General features: G+C 39.1%; 1 protein-coding gene across 1 annotated transcript in view; it reads right to left on the bottom strand.

Annotated features, from left to right (window-relative positions):
* Positions 1 to 3,634: 3,634 nt before the first annotated feature.
* Positions 3,635 to 19,977, bottom strand: part of DIAPH3 (diaphanous related formin 3) — a 578,378-nt gene continuing 562,035 nt past the window's right edge. The window contains exon 28 of the mRNA XM_053563890.1: positions 3,635 to 4,855. Within this exon, the coding sequence (XP_053419865.1) occupies positions 4,593 to 4,855 (263 nt within the window). The 3' untranslated portion in view covers positions 3,635 to 4,592. The remainder of the gene's footprint in view (positions 4,856 to 19,977) is intronic.

Genomic DNA, 19,977 nt, shown 5'->3' with positions numbered 1-19,977 from the left:
TTTATTTTGGGGAGAGGCTGTGGAAGAGGGAGAGGGTAACGGATATAAGCTATAACTCAGGAGGGCGATACAGGGAAGGTCAGGCAGGACAGAATGATGTGTGAGATCACGGTAGAAATATCACTAGATTCCTTTGGGAGTGATAAAGGTGCCTTAATTCTTGTCATTGCCAAACATCCTATAATAGTATGACAAGGTTTTATTTATTATCACAGTCAGATTGGACTCTTACGCTCTGCGCAGGCCACAGGTGTGGAGTGTCGGTCATGGCTCTTATCCTCATCAGAATGGCTCTTGTTAGATCATTACGGAAAAGAAAGTATTCAAGATGCGACCCTCCAAAGAAAATGTCATTTTCTTCAGGCTGGAGAGGCACCTGTTTGCTTTTATTAGGCACCTACTTGGTTATGTATGGAAAGGGCCATGTATTTGTGCCTGAAACAAAGGAAAGAAACATCCCATTTTAAAATCAGGCTTCCCTAATGAGTTGGGTTCTTTAATTATGAAGGCTAAACTTTTGTTGGCTAATTTTGAAGTATTTTAGTAGACAATGCTTTGTACATATTAAGCCTTGAAAATAAAGTATGTAAATAAATATTTCTGTATACTAATACATACTTAGCTATATTTGCCTTTATGAATGTTAAGTGTGTTAAATTAAATGAATGTTATGTAGCCAATTTTCCTCTTTTTTTGATGCAAAGATGGATATATTCCACTGAACAGTCATGTCTATAAGAAAGCAGATACTCTGGGGAGAAATTTACTGGAACATACATATCTAAGGATTTGGTCCTGCTCTCAAGAAATCACTATGCCAAGTGTGATGGCTCATGCCTATAATCCTAGCACTATGGGAGGTCAAGGCAGGTAGATTGCTTGAGCTCAGGAGTTTGGGATCAGCCTGAACAAAAGCAACAGCAAGAGCCATCTCTACTAAAAACAGAAAAAAAAAAAATAGCTGGGTGTGGAGGTGTGTACCTATTAGTCCTAACTACGTAGGAGGCTGAGGCAGGAGGATCACGTGGGTGCAGGGGTTTGAGGTAGCAGTGAGCTATGGGTATCTCTCTATGCCTGGCCTGGGCAACAGAGACCCTACTTCTTTTAAAATAATCATAATTGGCTCAATAGGAGACAAAGAGGCCTCTGTAGTTAAGCACTAATTAGGGGATACAGATGACTTCTGCTCTACTTCAACCCCATGTCCCATCTTAGCTTCAACCTTCTCCTTGTACCTACTTTAAAAGGTAAAGGTCAGTTTAGGAATCACAAACTTTCAGGGATTAAGGTTCCATTATTTTCATTTTATGGAAAGATTTGGATTCAATTCTGAAATGCCATCCAGTCTCAGTGATTCTTTGGCAACTCCAAGTGTTTTGCTAAATGGTAGCTCTGAGAACAAAACGGTTGAACAATTTGGCCCTAGGACATATTTTAAGAAACTCATGCCTGGTGGTGGCATGTATAGCCAGCATTTAACAATTCACAAGACAAAAATGAAATGAGCATCCAGTCACTGCCAGCTACAATTCCTAGATCTCAAAATTTTAAGTAATTTATAGAAAAGAAAAAGAAAATGTCACTTTTTTGGTTTTCAATCACATTAGCAGTTTACCTATTAGGATCTACCACTTTCTAAAAGTCACTGTGTCCATACAAAGTTTGCTACAAAACTTATTACCACATGTGCTTCTAGTCCACACGTGTTCACATATAAAAGAGAGCTTAATGAAGCAGAGGAAGTGTAGCACAGATGTATAGTACAGTACAAATGATTCGGTTTCCAACTAGTAAACTTGAATCTAATTTGGATTCTGACATACATACCTCACTGCTGAATATCACTATGGTCACTTTTGAAGTCCTCCCCTTGGGAAGTTATGTACTTTATGTACTGATGCCAGCACCTAGTCCACCCTTCACAGCACATTTTCTGAGATTAGTTTGTGAACTTCATTGTCAGACCTTGTATGACAATAGCACTACTTTTGGTCATCCCAGAAAGAGTTCCAAAATTGCTTTCAAGGGTGGACCAAGTGTACACAGAGAGAGGAGGGAGGGGGAAAGAGAGAGAGAGAGTTTATGAAGGATTGGATCAGGTGACTGTAGAAGCTGAGAAGTCAAGGCTGGGGGCTGGGAAAGCTGGCCGTACTACATGTAATTCCAGTCCAAACCCAAAGGGCTGACATCAAGGGGTAATTGCCTAACTCCCAGATGGAATTCAAAGGCCTGAGAACCAAGAGGGCTGATGTCCAAACTCAAGGAAAGCGAGCAAATTTGTTTTTCCTCAGCCTTTTTATTCTCTTCTGGCCATCAACAGATTGAATGATGCCCACCTGCAGTGGTGAGGGCACTCTTCTTTACTTAGTCTATTGGTTCAAATTTTAATCTCTTCTGGAAGCACCCTCAGAGATGCACCCAGGGGTGATTTTTTTGCCAGCTGCCTGGGGCATCCTTTAGTCCAGTCAAGTTGACACATAAAATTAACCATCATACTTGCTAAACAAACTTTGCTCAGATACACACACTTGTACCTCAATGTCTGCCCTCAAATTAAAGGTCATTGCTATGGTTTTCATCTATGGTTTGCTAAAGGAGTATTATGAGTTTAAAAACCTTAATTATAACCCTTGCCCATTCTCTAAGAGGCATTTACGAAGGAAATATCTCTAACAAAAAATGAACTACTGTTCCTTGAGTTGGCACTTAAACTCTGTCAGCTGTTGTGTGTTTTCTTCTGTACAGCTGTGGCCTGTCTCAGAACCAGCTCCTGTCACTGAGAGGGAGTGCTGGCTGCTGACCTGAGGGAGGACAGCTGCTGCTGCAGCTCTGCTAGCCTTGGACCCTGGTCCTCTGGCTTGAAAGGTGTCCTACAGCTCCTGCAGACAGATGCTCTGGGGCCTGCCTGCTTTGTTTCTAGACTTCTCTGCCTTCCTTGGCCCCTGGGAGTCTATGTCATCTTTACTTCCCTTTATTTGCCAGGCATTTTCTCCCCTGTGGCTACCACCTGGTCCCAAGTTTCCAGAGTGTTTTACTGGCTGCCTGGAGTGTCCAAAGTATCTAGTTAGATTTAAGTTTTGTTTTTGAGAAGTCCAATCTGCAAAATCATATTAAGAACTGAAAGTGAGAATTCTTTCATTTAACATCTTTCCTAAACAAAACAATCCCATCTTCTTGTTAGGGCTGCTGTCTGCTAAAATGTGTAAATGTCCTTCACCTTTCTTGATTTTTTTTTTTTTTTCTAGGAAAGTAGAAATTGCAAGTGGAGGGCAAAAAATGCACATTTCAGCAATACATATGGGAACTAATTTATTCCTGCATTGGCTATGGATAACATTCTGTGCCCCAATGTCTATAAACAGGGCCTGGATGGTAGTTCTAATTAATTAACTTTATTAACTTGGAGTTGAAAAGAGGTGGCAATTGGAGGAAATAAAAAGCCGTGGACCTTGCCAGACTAGTTACATATAACTGCTTTTTAATGTAAGGTAAAAGAACAGTCACTTATTACACATAATAAAGCCAAGTAGTCACTTAGACTGTACTGCAGTCTTTCTCCAGCTTATCCATAGAATACGTCAAGCAAAGAGAGAAACAGGGGAAAGAGGAGTGTGAGAAAAGAAAGCAAATTTTACTTCATTTAGTACAAGTGCAAATTTATTTCCTTTGATATGGAATTAACAGCAATGATATCCAAATGAGGTAAAATTACATTTGCATATGAAAACTTTCCTTGAAACACTTACTTAGATCTTCGTTAAAGATATTGATTGTCAGATCAGAGAAATTGTGATTCCCGGTTTGCTCATGGAAATTAAAAATTTTATTACCTGTCAATTTATCCCAGAGTCATAATTATCATGGGAAAAATACTCTCTTGGCTAAGACCGAGAGATTTTGTAGCTTTACATTAACTGTATATATCTACTTTACACAAAAGCGTGTGCATTTTGCAAAGAGTACACATATTCTTATTGCATCATTTTTGGAAAAAAAAAAGTGCTCTAATGCCTTATAGTCCCCTAGAGGGTCTACTTAACAAGAAGTCAGCAGTGACGATAATGGGGTTACCAGTTAGTTCCTTAGAGCTAGCTCTAACATACTCACTCATATGTTTCTGATGTTATGCCGGTAGCATATAAATCCCTGGTTTCACCTTGGGCCTTATAAACAATATACTTGAAATATACGTAGATACGTAGCAAGATTTGAGGTTGATAGCTTGACATTCATTAATGTTAAAAATAGTAAAAATTCTAGTGGCTTAGAAAGATGATATTTTCTTCAGGACACATTGCTGAACACATGGCCACCTACCTGCTCTCTGAAGCAATAAGTATAATTTAACCACCAAATATAGAACAGATGAATACCAGGAGACAAAAAAAGCATTAAAGCCCATTACAATCTTGAATAAACCAAACCCTCAAGTACATAGGAAAAGCACTGCAATCATGTATTTAGCTTTATTTTTCTAATATATATCATAATTTAAGACCATATAAAGTTACTTATATAAAAGCATTTTTTTCAAGTGTTATAGCTTAGAGCGTGCCTTTATATTTGGCTTAATCATTTTTTACCAGTTTAACTTATAAAGCTCGTAATCTTGCCAGCAGGGCTTCAACTTCAGGAATGGATTCATTTTTAGAAACAGAGCCAAGAAGTTCCATTTCCTTTTTTCTGTTGCTTTCTACGTTACAGGCTTCCTTCTTCTCAACTGCCTTGATCCTCCCTGTAGATGTATGAGTGTCTAGATTATAATTAAGCTCCTCAGCGACTGGAGTCCTTGTTGAATTGCAATTGATGTTGTAGCATGAACGTGACCCTTCTGTCAACTGCACTTTCTGATTTTCTACAGTGAGGAAGAAAGAAACATAAAACTTATCACTGTGATAACCAAGGACTATGCACATTATGAAACATAAATTTAAAATAATTATTCTCAGTGAAAAAATTCTCTTTGATAGACCAGTCAAGGAAACATTGAGCAGAGAACATTTAAAATAAATACACAGAGGTCAAAAATAAACTAAAATATAGTAGACAATCATTTCATTAGCACTAATGCCCAGTCTTTTTCCTTGATGCCTGAAATGCCTGTCACTGATTATTGTCATGGCTTGGCTCCATATTCATTCGGGTCTTTGCTCAAATAACACTTAATTGGCCTTTCCTAATGGCCTATTCACCTAAAATAGCTTTCACCCTGTTCATTGTTTTATCCTGTTTTCCTTCACAAGACTCATGATGGCTTAACTCATCATATATTTTTTTATGCATCCACTGTTGGTCTTTTACTAGAATGCATACTTAAGACATCCGGGATAGTTCCATTTTATTTTAATAATTTTTAATTTGTATAGATTTAGGGAACACAAATATAGTTTGTTATATGGATATAGTGCATGTGAAGTCTTGGCTTTTAGTGTAATTATCATGTGAATAATGTTCATTGCATCCACCAAGTAATTTTTCATTACTCATCCCCCCTCACCCTTCCGAGTTTCTAATGTCTATTAATTTACTGTGTAAGGGGCATTATTTTAAATACTACTGTAGCTTCAGTGCCTCGGGTGGCCCTGGTGCAAAGTAGGTGCTCAATAAATAAGTGTTGGGTAAAGCAATCATTTCCATAATCTATGACCCAAGAGAAGCATTAGTTTGAATAATAATGAGATTAATTTCCTTTAACAAAACTGTAGAGGAAAGTTTCTAATAAAAATCTTTAAAGTCTGGCTCAACGCTTGTAGCTCAGCGGTTAGGGCGGTGGCCAGATATACCGGGAATGACGGTTCAAACCTGGCCCAAGTCTGCCAAACAACGACAACTACAACAACAACAAAAAATAGCTGGGCATCATGGTGGGTGCCTGTAGTCACAGCTGCTTGGGAGGCTGAGGCCAGAGAGAATCACTTTAGCCCAAGACTTTGAGGTTGCTGTGAGTTGTGACACCATGACACTCTACCCAGGGAGACATAGTGACATGTGTCTCAAATAAATAAATAGTAAATAAATGAAAATAAAAAACTTAAAAGTCAATGATTTCCCTTAAAAGAAATAAGGATTTTTGGCCCTACTGGGCATATACCCAGAAGACCAAAAATCCTTACTTCTTTTAAGGGAAATCATTGACTTTTAAGTTTTTTATTTTCATTTATTTACTTATTTATTTATTTGAGACAGATGTCACTAAAAATCACACCATAACAAAGATATTTGTATCAGAATATTTATTGCAGCCCTATTCATAATTGCTAAGTCATGGAAAAAGCCCAAGTGCCCATCGATCCACGAATGGATCAATAAATTGTGGTATATGTACACCATGGAATATTATGCAGCCTTAAAGAAAGATGGAGACTTTACCTCTTTCATGTTTACATGGATGGAGCTGGAACATATTCTTCTTAGTAAAGTGTCTCAAGAATGGAAGAAAAAGTACCCAATGTACTCACCCTTATTATGAAACTAATGTAGGACCTTCACATGAAAGCTATAACCCAGTTATAACCTAAGAATAGGGAGAAAGGGGAAAGGGAGGGGAGGGAGGGGGGAGGGAAGGGGAAGGAGGGGGATTAATGGGATTACACCTGCGGTGCATCTTACAAGGGTATATGTGAATCTTAGTAAATGTGGAATGTAAAGGTCTTAGCAAAATAACTAAGAAAATGCTACAAAAGCTATATTAACTAATGTGATGAAAATGTGTCAAACGATCTATGAACAAAGTGTATGGTGCCCCACGATCATACTAGTGTACACAGCTATGGTTTAATAAAAATAAATAAAAATATAAAAAAAAATAAGGAATTCAGTGGGGAAATCATTAAAATTTCCCAGAAAACCAGAATTATGTCATAATGTAATTGTCAAGTATATACACATCTATACATACAGACATGCACCCATACACTTACACACATATGTATATTCATCTGTTGGTAAGTGAGGGCAAGCCTGACTCATCAAGGCTAAAAGGAGAGAGTTGTATAGCTAATGATTACATGGCGCTGGCTGATTGACTTTCCCAAAGAGACCTAGATTTTCTTTTAATTAATTGACTCTCATATTGCACAGCCTTAAGAGTGCTCTTTCTCACAGATCTCAAACTTCTATAAAACAGACACCCTCAATATTCATGTAACCTTGAAGAGGGCTTGGAAATGGCTTCACAAACTTGACATGACATTTAAAGTTTTTTGGTTATTCGCTGAGAGATGTTCCATTATCCCAATAGTAATGACTTTGGAGCACAAGCAGTCACTCATGACATTGTGTTTTATGTGAGTGCTGAAAATCCCCACTGAAAACAGCTTGTACATTAAAAGGTGGCTGCTGAAGATATTTACTGCACTGTCATTTCCTGACCAGGGGCTTCCAGTGATGGATGAGGATTTTACACACTTTCTTGGACAATCTCAACAAATTTTAGAAGTATGATCACCTTTTAGCTGTTGGAAGAAAATAAATATACTTTTCCTATCACTTTCTCTGTCATGTGGGCAATTGTTACTCAAAAATCAAAATCTAATAGACCAGAGATTTCTCTTAAAGGCGTTTATACTCTGTGGTGTATAATGTACATATTGTGTTTGCGAGAAAGAGCCAGGTGGATGTGGTATTCCTGTAGTTCCCATGACCACGTAAATTTATTTTTTTTTCTAGCACCACCCACCCTCCTCTCTCAAAGGGTACTTGAAAACTGCATTTGTTGCTAAATACAGATTTTTGGCCAGATGACTGCTTCTTCCCTCAAATCTTTCTGTTTTCATCATTTGATTTCTTATAAATTACTCCATCACAATGGTTATCGCCAAAACTCCCAGTTTATTCTGCTACTGGACAACTCTAGTTAAATGTTTGATAGCAGATAAGAGGTAAAACTGGCCAAAACTTGGGTCTTAAATACGAATATATATAATCCTATAGCTTCTACAACTATACTACATCAAGCCCAATTCCATATGTGGCCAAGTGAAAACAAATGAGGTTTTAAGGTCAACCTGGGTTGAAATCCAAGGTCCAACACTTGCCTTTAATAGGTGACTTAACCTCTTTGAGTCTCAGGTTCTAATAATCAACCTCAAAGAGTAGCTGTGAGGATTAAAGGAAAAAACCTGGGTGATATGTACTTAGAAAGACTTTCTTTTCCTTCCTCTTTCGAAGCTTTCAAAGGGAGGCATCCCCCTCTGAAGGCTTAAGGCTGATTCAGAGGCTCTGACCTCCTGACCTCTCTGACTTTCTGGTGACGGCACCAGTGAGAGCTGAAATACCATCTTATGAATAGCTTGTATTATCTATCTAGCACCTTTGTTTATAAAGCATTTGCTGCACTTTAAACATTACCACCCTCAGCTTATAGATTGAGGGGTAAAAGGAAAAGGAGGTTAAGTCATTTGCTTAGACTTAGTTACTGAGTAAATCAATGGCAGAAGCCAAATGCTTTCTCTAGGCCATCTTAAAGAAATTTGAAAAGCTTTTTGCTAAAGAAATGTGCTAAGTAATTCAATGCTAAGTTTCATAATAATGGTGTCCTTTACTGATGTTTTAAAATGCTTTCTGACACACTGAATTCTTGCAACAACTTTTTAAAGCAGATATATATATCTGCGTAAACTACCTGACTACAGTATGTCCAGCATTACACATATCCTCTTTTTCTTTCCTTGTCTCACTTAAATTCATGACTATGAACTTCACAGGTGCAACCTTAATACCACTGCAGTCCCCTGGTCCATTCTCCTATAGACAACTATGTCAGACCTCTCCCTCCTCTCTTTTCAAACTTCTACATGTCCTCTCTCATGTAACTCATTCATAGAAGCAATCAGAAGCGAACTCCCACAAGCACCTCACCCTCCCCAACATCTATTATCCACCTACTGCACACACATACCCCTCCCAGTAGCATCAGTCAACCTTTGGTGCTCCTCTCGGAGGACAAACCCTGAAGGTGAACACCACACACCAGACACCACCCTGTTGTCTCCATGTGACCACTCTCCTCAGCTTACAAGCATGTTGTAATAAATCTAATCTTTAGAGAAAAAATATCTGCTCCAGCTACTTCTTGGCTCCCTTTATACCAAAACATCTTGAAAGAATTTCCCATACGCACTGTCTCAATTCCTCTTTCCCCATTTTCCTCTTGAACCCACTCCAATCATGCTTTTGACCCCTGACTCTACTGAAACTGTTGTTTTCAAGGTCACTAATGAGTTGCACGTTGCCAAAAACACGGATTGCGTATCTATTTGAACGTCTTAGTTCTCCTTTACTTGATCTATATTAAATCCAAGAATGAAATGCTAAGCATAGCCTGGGGTTTTTTTTTTAGTGTTTGGTTTTAGAACTTCTTTGGAGGCTTAGGTAAATAACAATGGATGGACTAATCCAAGCAAAAGCATTTCTACCCTTCTGAGAAAACCGAAAATAGCTGTGGGCTTGCTTTCTGGACACATGAGAGAAAAACTAAGATGGTATTTATCTCCTCTGTGACTTCAGGTGAAGAGTCTTTCACGAGAAACAGACAGGACAGTATAAAAAGGAAAGAGGCCATTCCTGAGACTACTGAAGAAATAAAAAGGAAAGTGCACAAAGGCTTTTTAAGGGATGTTTATAGCTGTTAGAAATTCCTGGATAACAACTCTTCACTCCCAGTTCTCACATTTATCTCTCAAAGCCCCACTAGCCACCATCCTGGACCTCCGCTTCTTTTTTGCTTGGTCACCAGCCAGGGGAGACCAGAACTGTGGGAATGAGGGAATATTTTATTTTACTTTACTTTATTGCAGTTTTTGGCCGGGTCTGGGTTTGAACCCACCACCTGCGGTATATGAGGCTGGCGCCCTACTCCTTTGAGCCACAGGTACCGCCGGGAATCACTTTTTAAATGGCAAAGCAGAAGACTGAAATTAGATTGGAGGAAGTGCCTATCCCACTGCAACTAGAGAAAAAGATTACAGGTAGAGGAAGCTCCCAAGTTGGAAGTTTATTTTTACAGAAATCTTATTAAAATGTTGGTTTGAGGCCAAGTATACTCTGTCACTACTCTTATTTTGAGACTTTGTTATTGGTGGGCTGAGTGGGAGACCTAAATTCCATGCAAGATCTTGCACTTAGTTTCTAAATGATGGACTTTCAAACAATAGGGGGATGTCACTCCCTATAAGACGGATAGAACTCTACATAGGTGCTCAGAAGTAGTAGTACTAGTAATTGGAGGCAGGTGAGCTCATCTGTTTTACATGAAAATAGGCAGCTACCACACAATATGACATGCTGGGACACATGAACCGTAAAGCTAACAATAAAAAAGGAAGTATCTGTGTTACTGTTAAACTCACATTTTTATCAACACACTTTTATACGGAAACAAAAAAATATTAAGGCAAAGTGGAATGGTTGTTTACTTCTCCAAAGAGATGAAGTTTATGCTATTATTTTATGAATCAAATCCTAGGCTTTTTTTTTCCTTTAAGATATTAGAACTCATGTATATGTATGATATATCTAGGACTACTGCCAAGATCAAGGGCCACTGGTGACTGGAGTCCAAGTAAAGCAAAGCAGCAGCTGCTAATCTCAGCTATCAATAAGGGAATCCAGTCCACACGTCTCGTATTTGTGTTGTGTGGAAATTAACAGAATGAGAATACATCCTATTTTCCTTCAAGATAGGAAGACTTGCTCATTTCAATTTAATTCCTCAGAGGATTCTTACTCTAAGAATTGAATCTGAAGCACCACCAAAACTTCTTTTCTGAAATTGGATGAAAAGATGAAAAGTGTTGGATAATGCAATCCCTATTAAAGCCCCACTGTCATACTTTAAAGATCTTGAAAAAATACTTCGTTTTATATGGAATCAGAAAAAAACTCAAATAGCCAAGATATTACTCAGAAATAAAAACAAAGCAGGAGGAATCATGCTACCAGACCTCAGACTATACTATAAATTGATACTGATCAAAACAGCATGGTACTGGCACAAAAACAGAGAAGTAGATGTCTGGAACAGAGTAGAGAACCAAGACATGAATCCAGCTACTTACGCTTATTTGATCTTTGACAAGCGAATTAAAAACATTCAGTGGGGAAAAGATTTCCTATTTAACAAATGGTGCTGGGTGAACTGGCTAGCAACCTGTAGAAGACTGAAACTGGACCCACACCTTTCACCATTAACTAACATAAGACTCTCACTGGATTAAAGATTTAAACTTAAGACATGAAACTATAATGATACTAGAAGAGAGTGCAGAGAAAACCCTTGAAGAAATCAGTCTGGGCGAGTATTTTATGAGGAGGACCCCCTGGGCAATTGAAGGAGCTTCAAAAATACACTACTGGGACCTGATCAAACTAAAAAGCTTCTGCACAGCCAAGAACACAGTAAGTAAAGCAAGCAAACAGCCCTCAGAATGGGAGAAGATATTTGCAGGTTATGTCTCTGACAAAGGTTTAATAACCAGAATCCACAGAGAACTCAAACGTATAAGCAAGAAAAGAACAAGTGACCCCATTGCAGGCTGGGCAAGGGACTTGAAGAGAAACTTCTCTGAAGAAGACAGGCGCACAGCCTTCAGACATATGAAAAAATGCTCATCATCTTTAGTCATCAGAGAAATGCAAATCAAAACTACTTTGAGATATCATCTAACTCCAGTAAGATTAGCCCATATCACAAAATCCCAAGACCAGAGATGTTGGCGTGGATGTGGAGAAAAGGGAACACTTCTACACTGCTGGTGGGAATGCAAATTAATACATTCCTTTGGGAAAGATGTTTGGAGAACACTTAAAGATCTAAAAATAGATCTGCCATTCAATCTTATAATTCCTCTCCTAGGCATACACCCAGAAGACCAAAAATCACATTATAACAAAGATATTTGTTTATTTATTTATTTTATTGTTTATTATTTATTTATTTTTTCCTTTTTTTATTGTTAAATGATAGCTGTGTACATTAGTGCAATCTAGGGGTACAATGTGCTGGTTTCATATACAATCTGAAACATTCCCATCAAACTGTTCAACACAGCCTTCATGGTATTTTCTGTTATTGTATGTAGACATTTGTATTCTGCCTTTAGTAAGTTTTGCCTATACCCATTCCAAGATGCACCGTAGGTGTGGCCCCACCCATCACCCTCCCTCCACCACAACCTCCCCCCTCCCTTCCCCTTACTTGGACCCTTCCCCATAGTCTTGTGCCGTAGTTGGGCTATAGCCTTCTTGTGAAAGCCACAATTTAGCTTCATAGTAGGGCTGAGTACATTGGATTCTTTTTCTTCCATTCCTGAGATACTTTGCTAAGAAAAATATGTTCCAACTCCATCCACATAAACATGAAAGCGGTAAAGTCTCCATCTTTAACGCTGCATAATTACTCCATGGTATACATGTACCACAATTTGCTAGTCCATTCGTGAAAGGTGGGGGTCCAATTTCAATCTTCTACAGGTTGCCAGCCAGTTCACCCAGCACCAGTTGTTAAATAGGGAATCTTTTCCCCACTGAATGTTTTTAATTGGCTTGTCAAAGATCAAATAACGGTAAGTAGCTGGATTCATCTCTTGGTTATCTATTCTGTTCCAGACATCTACTTTTCTGTTTTTGTGCCAATACCATGCTGTTTTGATCACTACCAATTTATAGTACAGTCTCAGGTCTGGTAGTGTGATGCCTCCTGCTGTGTTTTTATTGCTGAGTAATGTTTTGGCTATTTGAGTTTTTTTCTGATTCCATATAAAACGAAGTATTATTTTTTCAAGATCTTTAAAATATGACAATGGAGTTTTAATAGGAATTGCATTAAAATTATATATTGCTTTGGGTAGTATAGACATTTTAACAATGTTGATTGTTCCCAGCCATGAGCACGGTATGTTTTTCCATTTGTTAACATCTTCAGCTATTTCTTAAAGTTTCATAGTTCTCTTTGTAGAGATCTTTCACCTCCTTTGTTAGGTATACTCCCAAATATTTCATCTTCTTTGGCACTACTGTGAAAGGAATAGAGTCCTTGACTGTTTTTTCCGGCTTGGTTATTGTTGGTATATATAAAGGCTACAGATTTATGGGTGTTGATTTTGTAGCCTGAGACATTGCTGTATTCCTTGATCACTTCCAAAAGTCTTGTAGTAGAATCCCTAGTGTTTTCCAGAGATACGATCATATCATCTGCAAAGAGTGAAAGTTTGATCTCTTCTGACCCTATGTGGATATTCTTGATCGCCTTTTCTTCCCTAATTGCAATGTCTAAAACTTCCATTACAATGTTAAAGAGCAATGGAGACAATGGGCAACCTTGCCTGGTTCCTGATATAAGTGGAAATGATTTCAATTTAACTTCATTCAATACGATATTGGCTGTGGGTTTGCTGTAGATGGCCTCTATTAGTTTAAGAAATGTCCCTTCTATACTAATTTTCTTAAGTGTTCTGATCATGAAGGGATGCTGGATAGTATCAAAAGCTTTTTCTGCATCAAATGAAAGAATCATATGGTCCTTATTTTTTAGTTGGTTTATGTGCTGAATTACATTTCTAGATTTACGTATATTGAACCAGCCTTGAGACCCTGGGATAAATCCCACTTGGTCGTGTTGTATAATTTTTTTGATGTGTTGTTGGATTCTGTTAGTTAGGATCTTAATGAGTATTTTTGCATCAATATTCATTAGTGATATTGGTCTATAATTTTCTTTTCTTGTTGGGTCTTTTCCTGTTTTGGGGATCAAGGTGATGTTTGCTTTGTAGAATGTGTTGGGTAATATTCCTTCTTTTTCTATATTTTGGAAGAGGTTTAGTAATATAGGTACTAGTTCTTCTTTAAAGGTTTGGTAGAATTCGGACGTAAAGCCATCTGGTCCTGGGCTTTTCTTTTTAGGGAGATTTTGTATAGTTGATGCTATTTCAGAACTTGATATAGGCCTGTTCAACATTTCCACTTCGTTCTGGCTAAGTCTTGGTAGGTGGTGTACTTCCAGGTATTGGTCGATTTCTTTCAGATTTTCAAATTTCTGAAAATAGAGTTTCTTGTAGTATTCATTAAGGATTTTTTGAGTTTCTGAGGGGCGTGTTGTTATTTCATCGTTATCATTTCTGATTGATGAAATTAGAGATTTTACTCTTTTTTTCCTGGTTAGGTTGGCCAAAGATTTATCTATTTTATCGATTTTTTCAAAAAATCAACTTTTGGATTTATTGATCTGTTGTATAATTCTCTTGATTTCAATTTCATTTAAATCTGCTCTGATTTTGGTTACTTCTTTTCTTCTGCTGGGTTTGGGGTTGGAGTGTTCTTCCTTCTCCAGTTGCTTGAGATGTCCCATTAAGTTATTAACTTCCTCTCTTTCCGTTTTCTTCAGGAAGGCTTGCAGTGCTATAAATTTGCCCCTTTGCAGTATCCCAGAGGTTCTGATAACTCATGTCTTGATTGTTGTTTTGTTCCAAAATTTTGGTTATTTTCTTCTTAATCTCGTCTATACCCCATCTATCCTTCAGCATAAGGTTGTTTAACTTCCATGTTTTTGTATGGGTATGCAGGTTCCTGTTGTTATTGAGTTCAAATTTTATTCCATGATGGTCTGAGAAAATGTAAGGAATAATTTCTATTTTATTTTTAATTTGCTGAGGTTAGATTTGTGGCCTAGGATGTGGTCGATTTTGGAGTATGTTCCGTGGGCTGATGAGAAGAATGTGTATTCAGTTTTGTTGGGATGAAATGTTCTGTAGATGTCTGTTACGTCCAGATGTTGAATGGTTATGTTTAAATCTAAAATTTCTTTGCTTAGCTTCTATTTGGAGGATCTGTCCAGCACTGCTAAAGGAGTGTTACAATCTCCAACTACTATGGAACTGGAGCAAATAAAGTTGTTCATGTCTATTAGAGTTTCTCTTATAAATTGAGGTGCGTTCTGGTTGGGTGCATAAACATTGATAATTGAAATCTCTATTCTCTTCCGGACATCTACTTCTCTGTTAGATTTGTGGCCGAGGATATGGTTGATTTTGGAGTATGTTCTGTGGGCTGAAATCTCGTCATATTGAGTATTACCTTTAACAAATATGAAGTGTCCATTTTTATCCTTCCTTATTTTGGTTGGTTTAAAGCCTATAATGTCTTCAAATAGGATCGCAATGCTTGCTTTTTTCTGCTTTCCATTTGCCTGGAGTATAGATGACCACCCCTTCACCTTGAGTCTATATTTGTCTTTTAATGTAAGATGCGATTCTTGGATGCAGCAGATATCTGGCTTGAGTTTTTGTATCCAGTCAGCCAACCTGTGCCTCTTTAGAGGACAATTTAAACCATTCACATTAATTGAGAATACTGATAAGCCTTTCGAGAGTTCAGTGGACATTTTTAATCCTTTTGCGACTGTGGAAGTTGGAATTTGATCAAAATTGTCTGGGTGGGTTTACTTTTGCAGTGGAGGATTACGCTGGTCTTTGTGGAGGATAGGTCTGAGAATATCCTGGAGAGCTGGTGTAGTTATGGCAAATCTTCAATATGTGAATGTCATTAAAGTATTTAATTTCTCCATCATAAATGAAACTCAGTTTATCTGGGTACAGGATCCTGTGTTGAAAGTTATTTTGTTTTAGGAGATTAAAAGTTGATGACCATCCTCTTCTAGCTTGAAAGGTTTCTGCAGAGAGATCTGCAGTTATTCTAATATTCTTCCCCTTGTAGGTGATGGTTTTCTTTCGTCTGGCTGCTTTCAGAATTTTCTCCTTCATATTAACTTTAGTGAAATTGATTATGATGTGTCTGGGGGATGTCTTATTTGGGTTGAGTCGTGCTGGAGTTCTGAAACTGTCTGCTATCTGAATTTCAGAATCTCTCGTCCTGTCTGGAAAATTCTCCTCATAATCTCATGGAGAAGAGGTCTGTGCCTTGTGAAGGCACTTCATCGCTTCTGAGGATCCCTATAAGACAGATATTATTTTTCTTCAAATTATCCCAGAGTTCTCTGAGAGAGTGATCTGTTTTTGCCCTCCATTTCTCTTCCTCTTTGAGAGTTTGGGAGCGTTCGGAAGCTTTGTCTTCAATGTCAGAAATCCTTTCTTCTGCTTGCTCCGTTCTGTTACTGAGGGATTCTACTGTGTTTCTCAGATCTTTGAGGGCTGCAACTTCTTGTCTCAATGTGTCAAAATCTTTCGTCATTTGGTCTTTGAATTCGTTGAATTCTTGAGATATCTTTTGGTTTACTGCTTGGAATTCTGATTCCATCTTATTTGCTATCCAGATTCTGAATTCGATTTCTGACATCTCAGCTATTTGTTTGTGCATGGGATCTTGTGCTATGTCTGCCCCATTGATCCTTGGGGGAGTTGATAAACTCTGATTATCCATATTGCCAGAGTTTTTCTATTGATTTCGCCTCATGATTGTTTTTCACCGTTGCCCCTGTCTGTCCTCAGAGTTGGGGAGGTGTCTCTCCAAGATTAGACCCCAGTGGGATCACTCTATTGTTGCTGGATCTTTGTAGGGAGTGACCCTGTGTAGTTCCTGTGGGGCTGCCCCAGCCAGGGAGTTCTGGTTGTGGAAGTAGCTATGGAGTGTGACACACCCGGATCCAGCAACAGGGCAGGGGCTGATACACACGGTTCTGGTAGTACCTGGGCCCAGTGACTTTGGCACAGAGAGCCCAAGGCTCCAGCAGTCTCTGGCCAGAAGGGCTCCACGCAAAAGCTGGGATGGCTCTAGAGGGCACATGGCTACCAGAGACCATGCCCAAACGAGCGGGCCAGTGTGGTGGCAGGGAGGGTACAGGAGGGAGGACGTGGTATTGTGCAGCTCCCGCAGTTCCTGGTCAGGGCATGCGGAGGCCCGGTGGGCACAGGTCGCAGGTCATGGGTTTGGGTCGGGGGTCACAACACAGCTCTTATGGAGGTCCGGGCAGCGCCAAGCCCAGGAGTTTGAGGTTGCTATGAGCTGCGATGCCACGGCATTCTACCTAGTGCAACAGCTCCAGTGTGCCAAAACCGGTCTCACTCTGCCCCTGAGGGTTAAGGCCGTAAGGCAGCTCAGTCCCCGCCTTTAGACTGTTCAGTCACTAGGTTACTAGCTCCCGCCTGATCCCTGCTTTGTGACCCTGAGGGCAGAGCTTGCCGGGGTAGCTCTCTCACATTGGCTCCCTGCGGCCCACAGCCGAACACTATTAGCTCTGTCTGGCTCAGTGGCTCAGTCTGGGGCTCTAGACAATGCCCAGAGTTCTCCTCACTCCTGCTCAAGCTCTCCCCAAGGCAGTTCAACTGAGTGCCGAGTCCAAAAACACGGAAACAATTCACAGGTAAAGCCTTTCTAGTTTGCAGTCTCGCTGCTGCTTGTATTTACGGCTGCCGGTGCGATAGGTCAATCGAACACAGGCAACCGCTTGCCAGTTTTCCACTGTTTTCGTCCTCCTCTTGGGGTCCAGAAGTCCCTTGCTGACTCCCTGTATCCTCAAAGGGATGATTATAGGCAGATCCCACCAGCCAGAGATGCCTGGAGTCTTATCTCCCCAGACTCACCATGCCCAGTTGCAGGGAAGCTGTTACTTGGCTGCCATCTTGCTCCACGAAGCCAGAATGTTTATTGCAGCCCAATTCATAATTGCTAAGTCATGGAAAAAGCCCAAGTGCCCATCGATCCACGAATGGATTAATAAATTGTGGTATATGTACACCATGGAATATTATGCAGCCTTAAAGAAAGATGGAGACTTTACCTCTTTCATGTTTACATGGATGGAGCTGGAACATATTCTTCTTAGTAAAGTATCTCAAGAATGGAAGAAAAAGTATCCAATGTACTCAGCCCTACTATGAAACTAATTTATGTCTTTCACATGAAAGCTATAACCCAGTTATAACCTAAGAGTAGGGGGAAGGGGGAGAGGAAGGGGAAAGGGGTTGGGGGAGGGAGGGTGATTGATGGGATTACACCTGTGGTGCATCTTACAAGGGTACATGTGAAACTTAGTAAATGTAGAATATAAATGTCTTAACACAATAACTAAGAAAATGCCAAGAATTAACCAGTGTGATGAAAATGTGTCAAACAGTCTATAAAACCAGTGTATGGTGCCCTATGGTTGCATTAACGTATACAGCTATGATTTAATAATAAAAAAAAAAAAGAAAGAAAAGTGTTGGAAAGGTGAACAGCTCTTAAATATAGAGAAGCTACTAGACCTCAGTAGCTTCTGATACTGATACACCCAGTGGTTGGAGCCTACAAGACTTTTGACAAAGTATAGATTTGGAAGAAAAAGAAAGCTTCAAAAATCACCATCTTGCATTAACATCTCCATTGTTTTGTGAGTAGCACACAGGACTCAGGCAAATAGGAAAGTTGCTGACAAAAAAATTTATGTAAATATATGCAATTTTTTTGGTAAATAAGGAAGTATTTTAGCCAACAGTTGTTATGCTTCGTAAGCTAAGAAGGCAAGGCTACTAAGGCCCTGGCTGACAGCCCTTGGGGAAGGCTTTTCTGCTGCAGGAAATATCAGTTATAGCTCAGAAGAGGCATTATTCCTCAAAGTCAGTATTGATCCCCCATCACATTGTGGTTCAAATGGGCACTGGTTTCTCAGACGTGCCAACTCTCAGATGAAATAGAAAATTGAGCTCCTGCCTTTTGTGGTCAATGGTGAGTCCGTGGCAGCCTTGACAGGAGAAAGAATATAGAACTCTGGTGTCCTAAATTGACTGTGCCCATTCAGTCTTCCAAAAATTTGGTCTCTCCTTACTTTTTGCTCTTACATTAGCTATTACTTTGACCTACTAAGTAGCTGTTTTGTTTCACCCCAGCAATGGCTTTACTTCGGTGAGAGAAAAAAATGATCCATAAATATAATTTTTAAAGCACCACTGGGTCTACATGATAGTAAAGTGTGTGACAAATATATGTTTTTAATCTATGTGATAACGGAAGTTAGTGCTGGCCACTAGCAGCCCATATCCCTGTGGTTTTCCTTACTGCTGATTTACTGAGGATATAAATAATTGTCTTTCCTTGGCTTCATTTTGCTGTTTATTTTATCTTATGTAGTGAAAATATATAAAAATGATACAAAGAGCAAAAGGTCATTTTGTATATGGTGAAATCTTTCAGGAGTGCCAGAAACTCTTATTAAAGCTGATTACATAAAAACAAAAATAACAAAACAAAACAATTACTCCCCCCCAAACAAAATAGGTAGGCAAAGGAGAAGATGACTTAAAAAAAGATATCTCTGAATATGGGAGGTAATTGACAATTAATGTAGAACTTCCTTTGTTCCATATCACTATTTTTCAAATACAAATTCAAAGGCAGTACTGCCATTTTGCTATTTCCTATGCTGGGTCTTTCTCATTAACTGAGTGTGGGCTAGAAGGAAGTGTGAGATGATGCAGGCTCCTGAGCACAGGACTTCCAGGATAAGTTCAGCCTCTAAAGGGGGTGGTAATGTACAATCTTCTCTTCACCTGCTTATCTTTCTGATTTGTACAATGTTACTTGAATTGGATACCCATCTCATATCTGCTTTCCTTTTTCTCACCTTTCTGCTCAATTGTTAGCAATTCTAATCTGGTTTTCATCCATAATTCTGTTGAAATTGCTCTCTACAAGATTACCACTAACATCAAAATTTTTATGCTCGATGGAATTTTCTCATGCCTCATTTTCTCTTACATTTGCAACAGTTTAGAATGTGTGTAATACAGAATTTGGCTGGCCTTTGTCCCAGTTCCTAGGAGGTAGACTCTGGACACTTATAATTTTGTTATTCATGGCAGGGCCCTTAGACCTAGAGTTTGAAACCCAGAATTGATACTTTATGCTAATGAGGTGACTCAAGGGTGGGCCCCTATATCGATCGTTTACAGTAATAAGTGACTCAGGATAGGGGCTGGCCAAGCCAGAACAACCAGTCATATGATTGGAGGTTTGAGCCTGATGTTTGAGTTCAATCATGTGGCCAAGGAT

The sequence above is a fragment of the Nycticebus coucang genome, chromosome 15 (genome assembly GCF_027406575.1).
Source record: "Nycticebus coucang isolate mNycCou1 chromosome 15, mNycCou1.pri, whole genome shotgun sequence".
NCBI lineage: Eukaryota > Metazoa > Chordata > Mammalia > Primates > Lorisidae > Nycticebus > Nycticebus coucang.
This window is presented reverse-complemented; position numbering and strand designations above follow the sequence as displayed.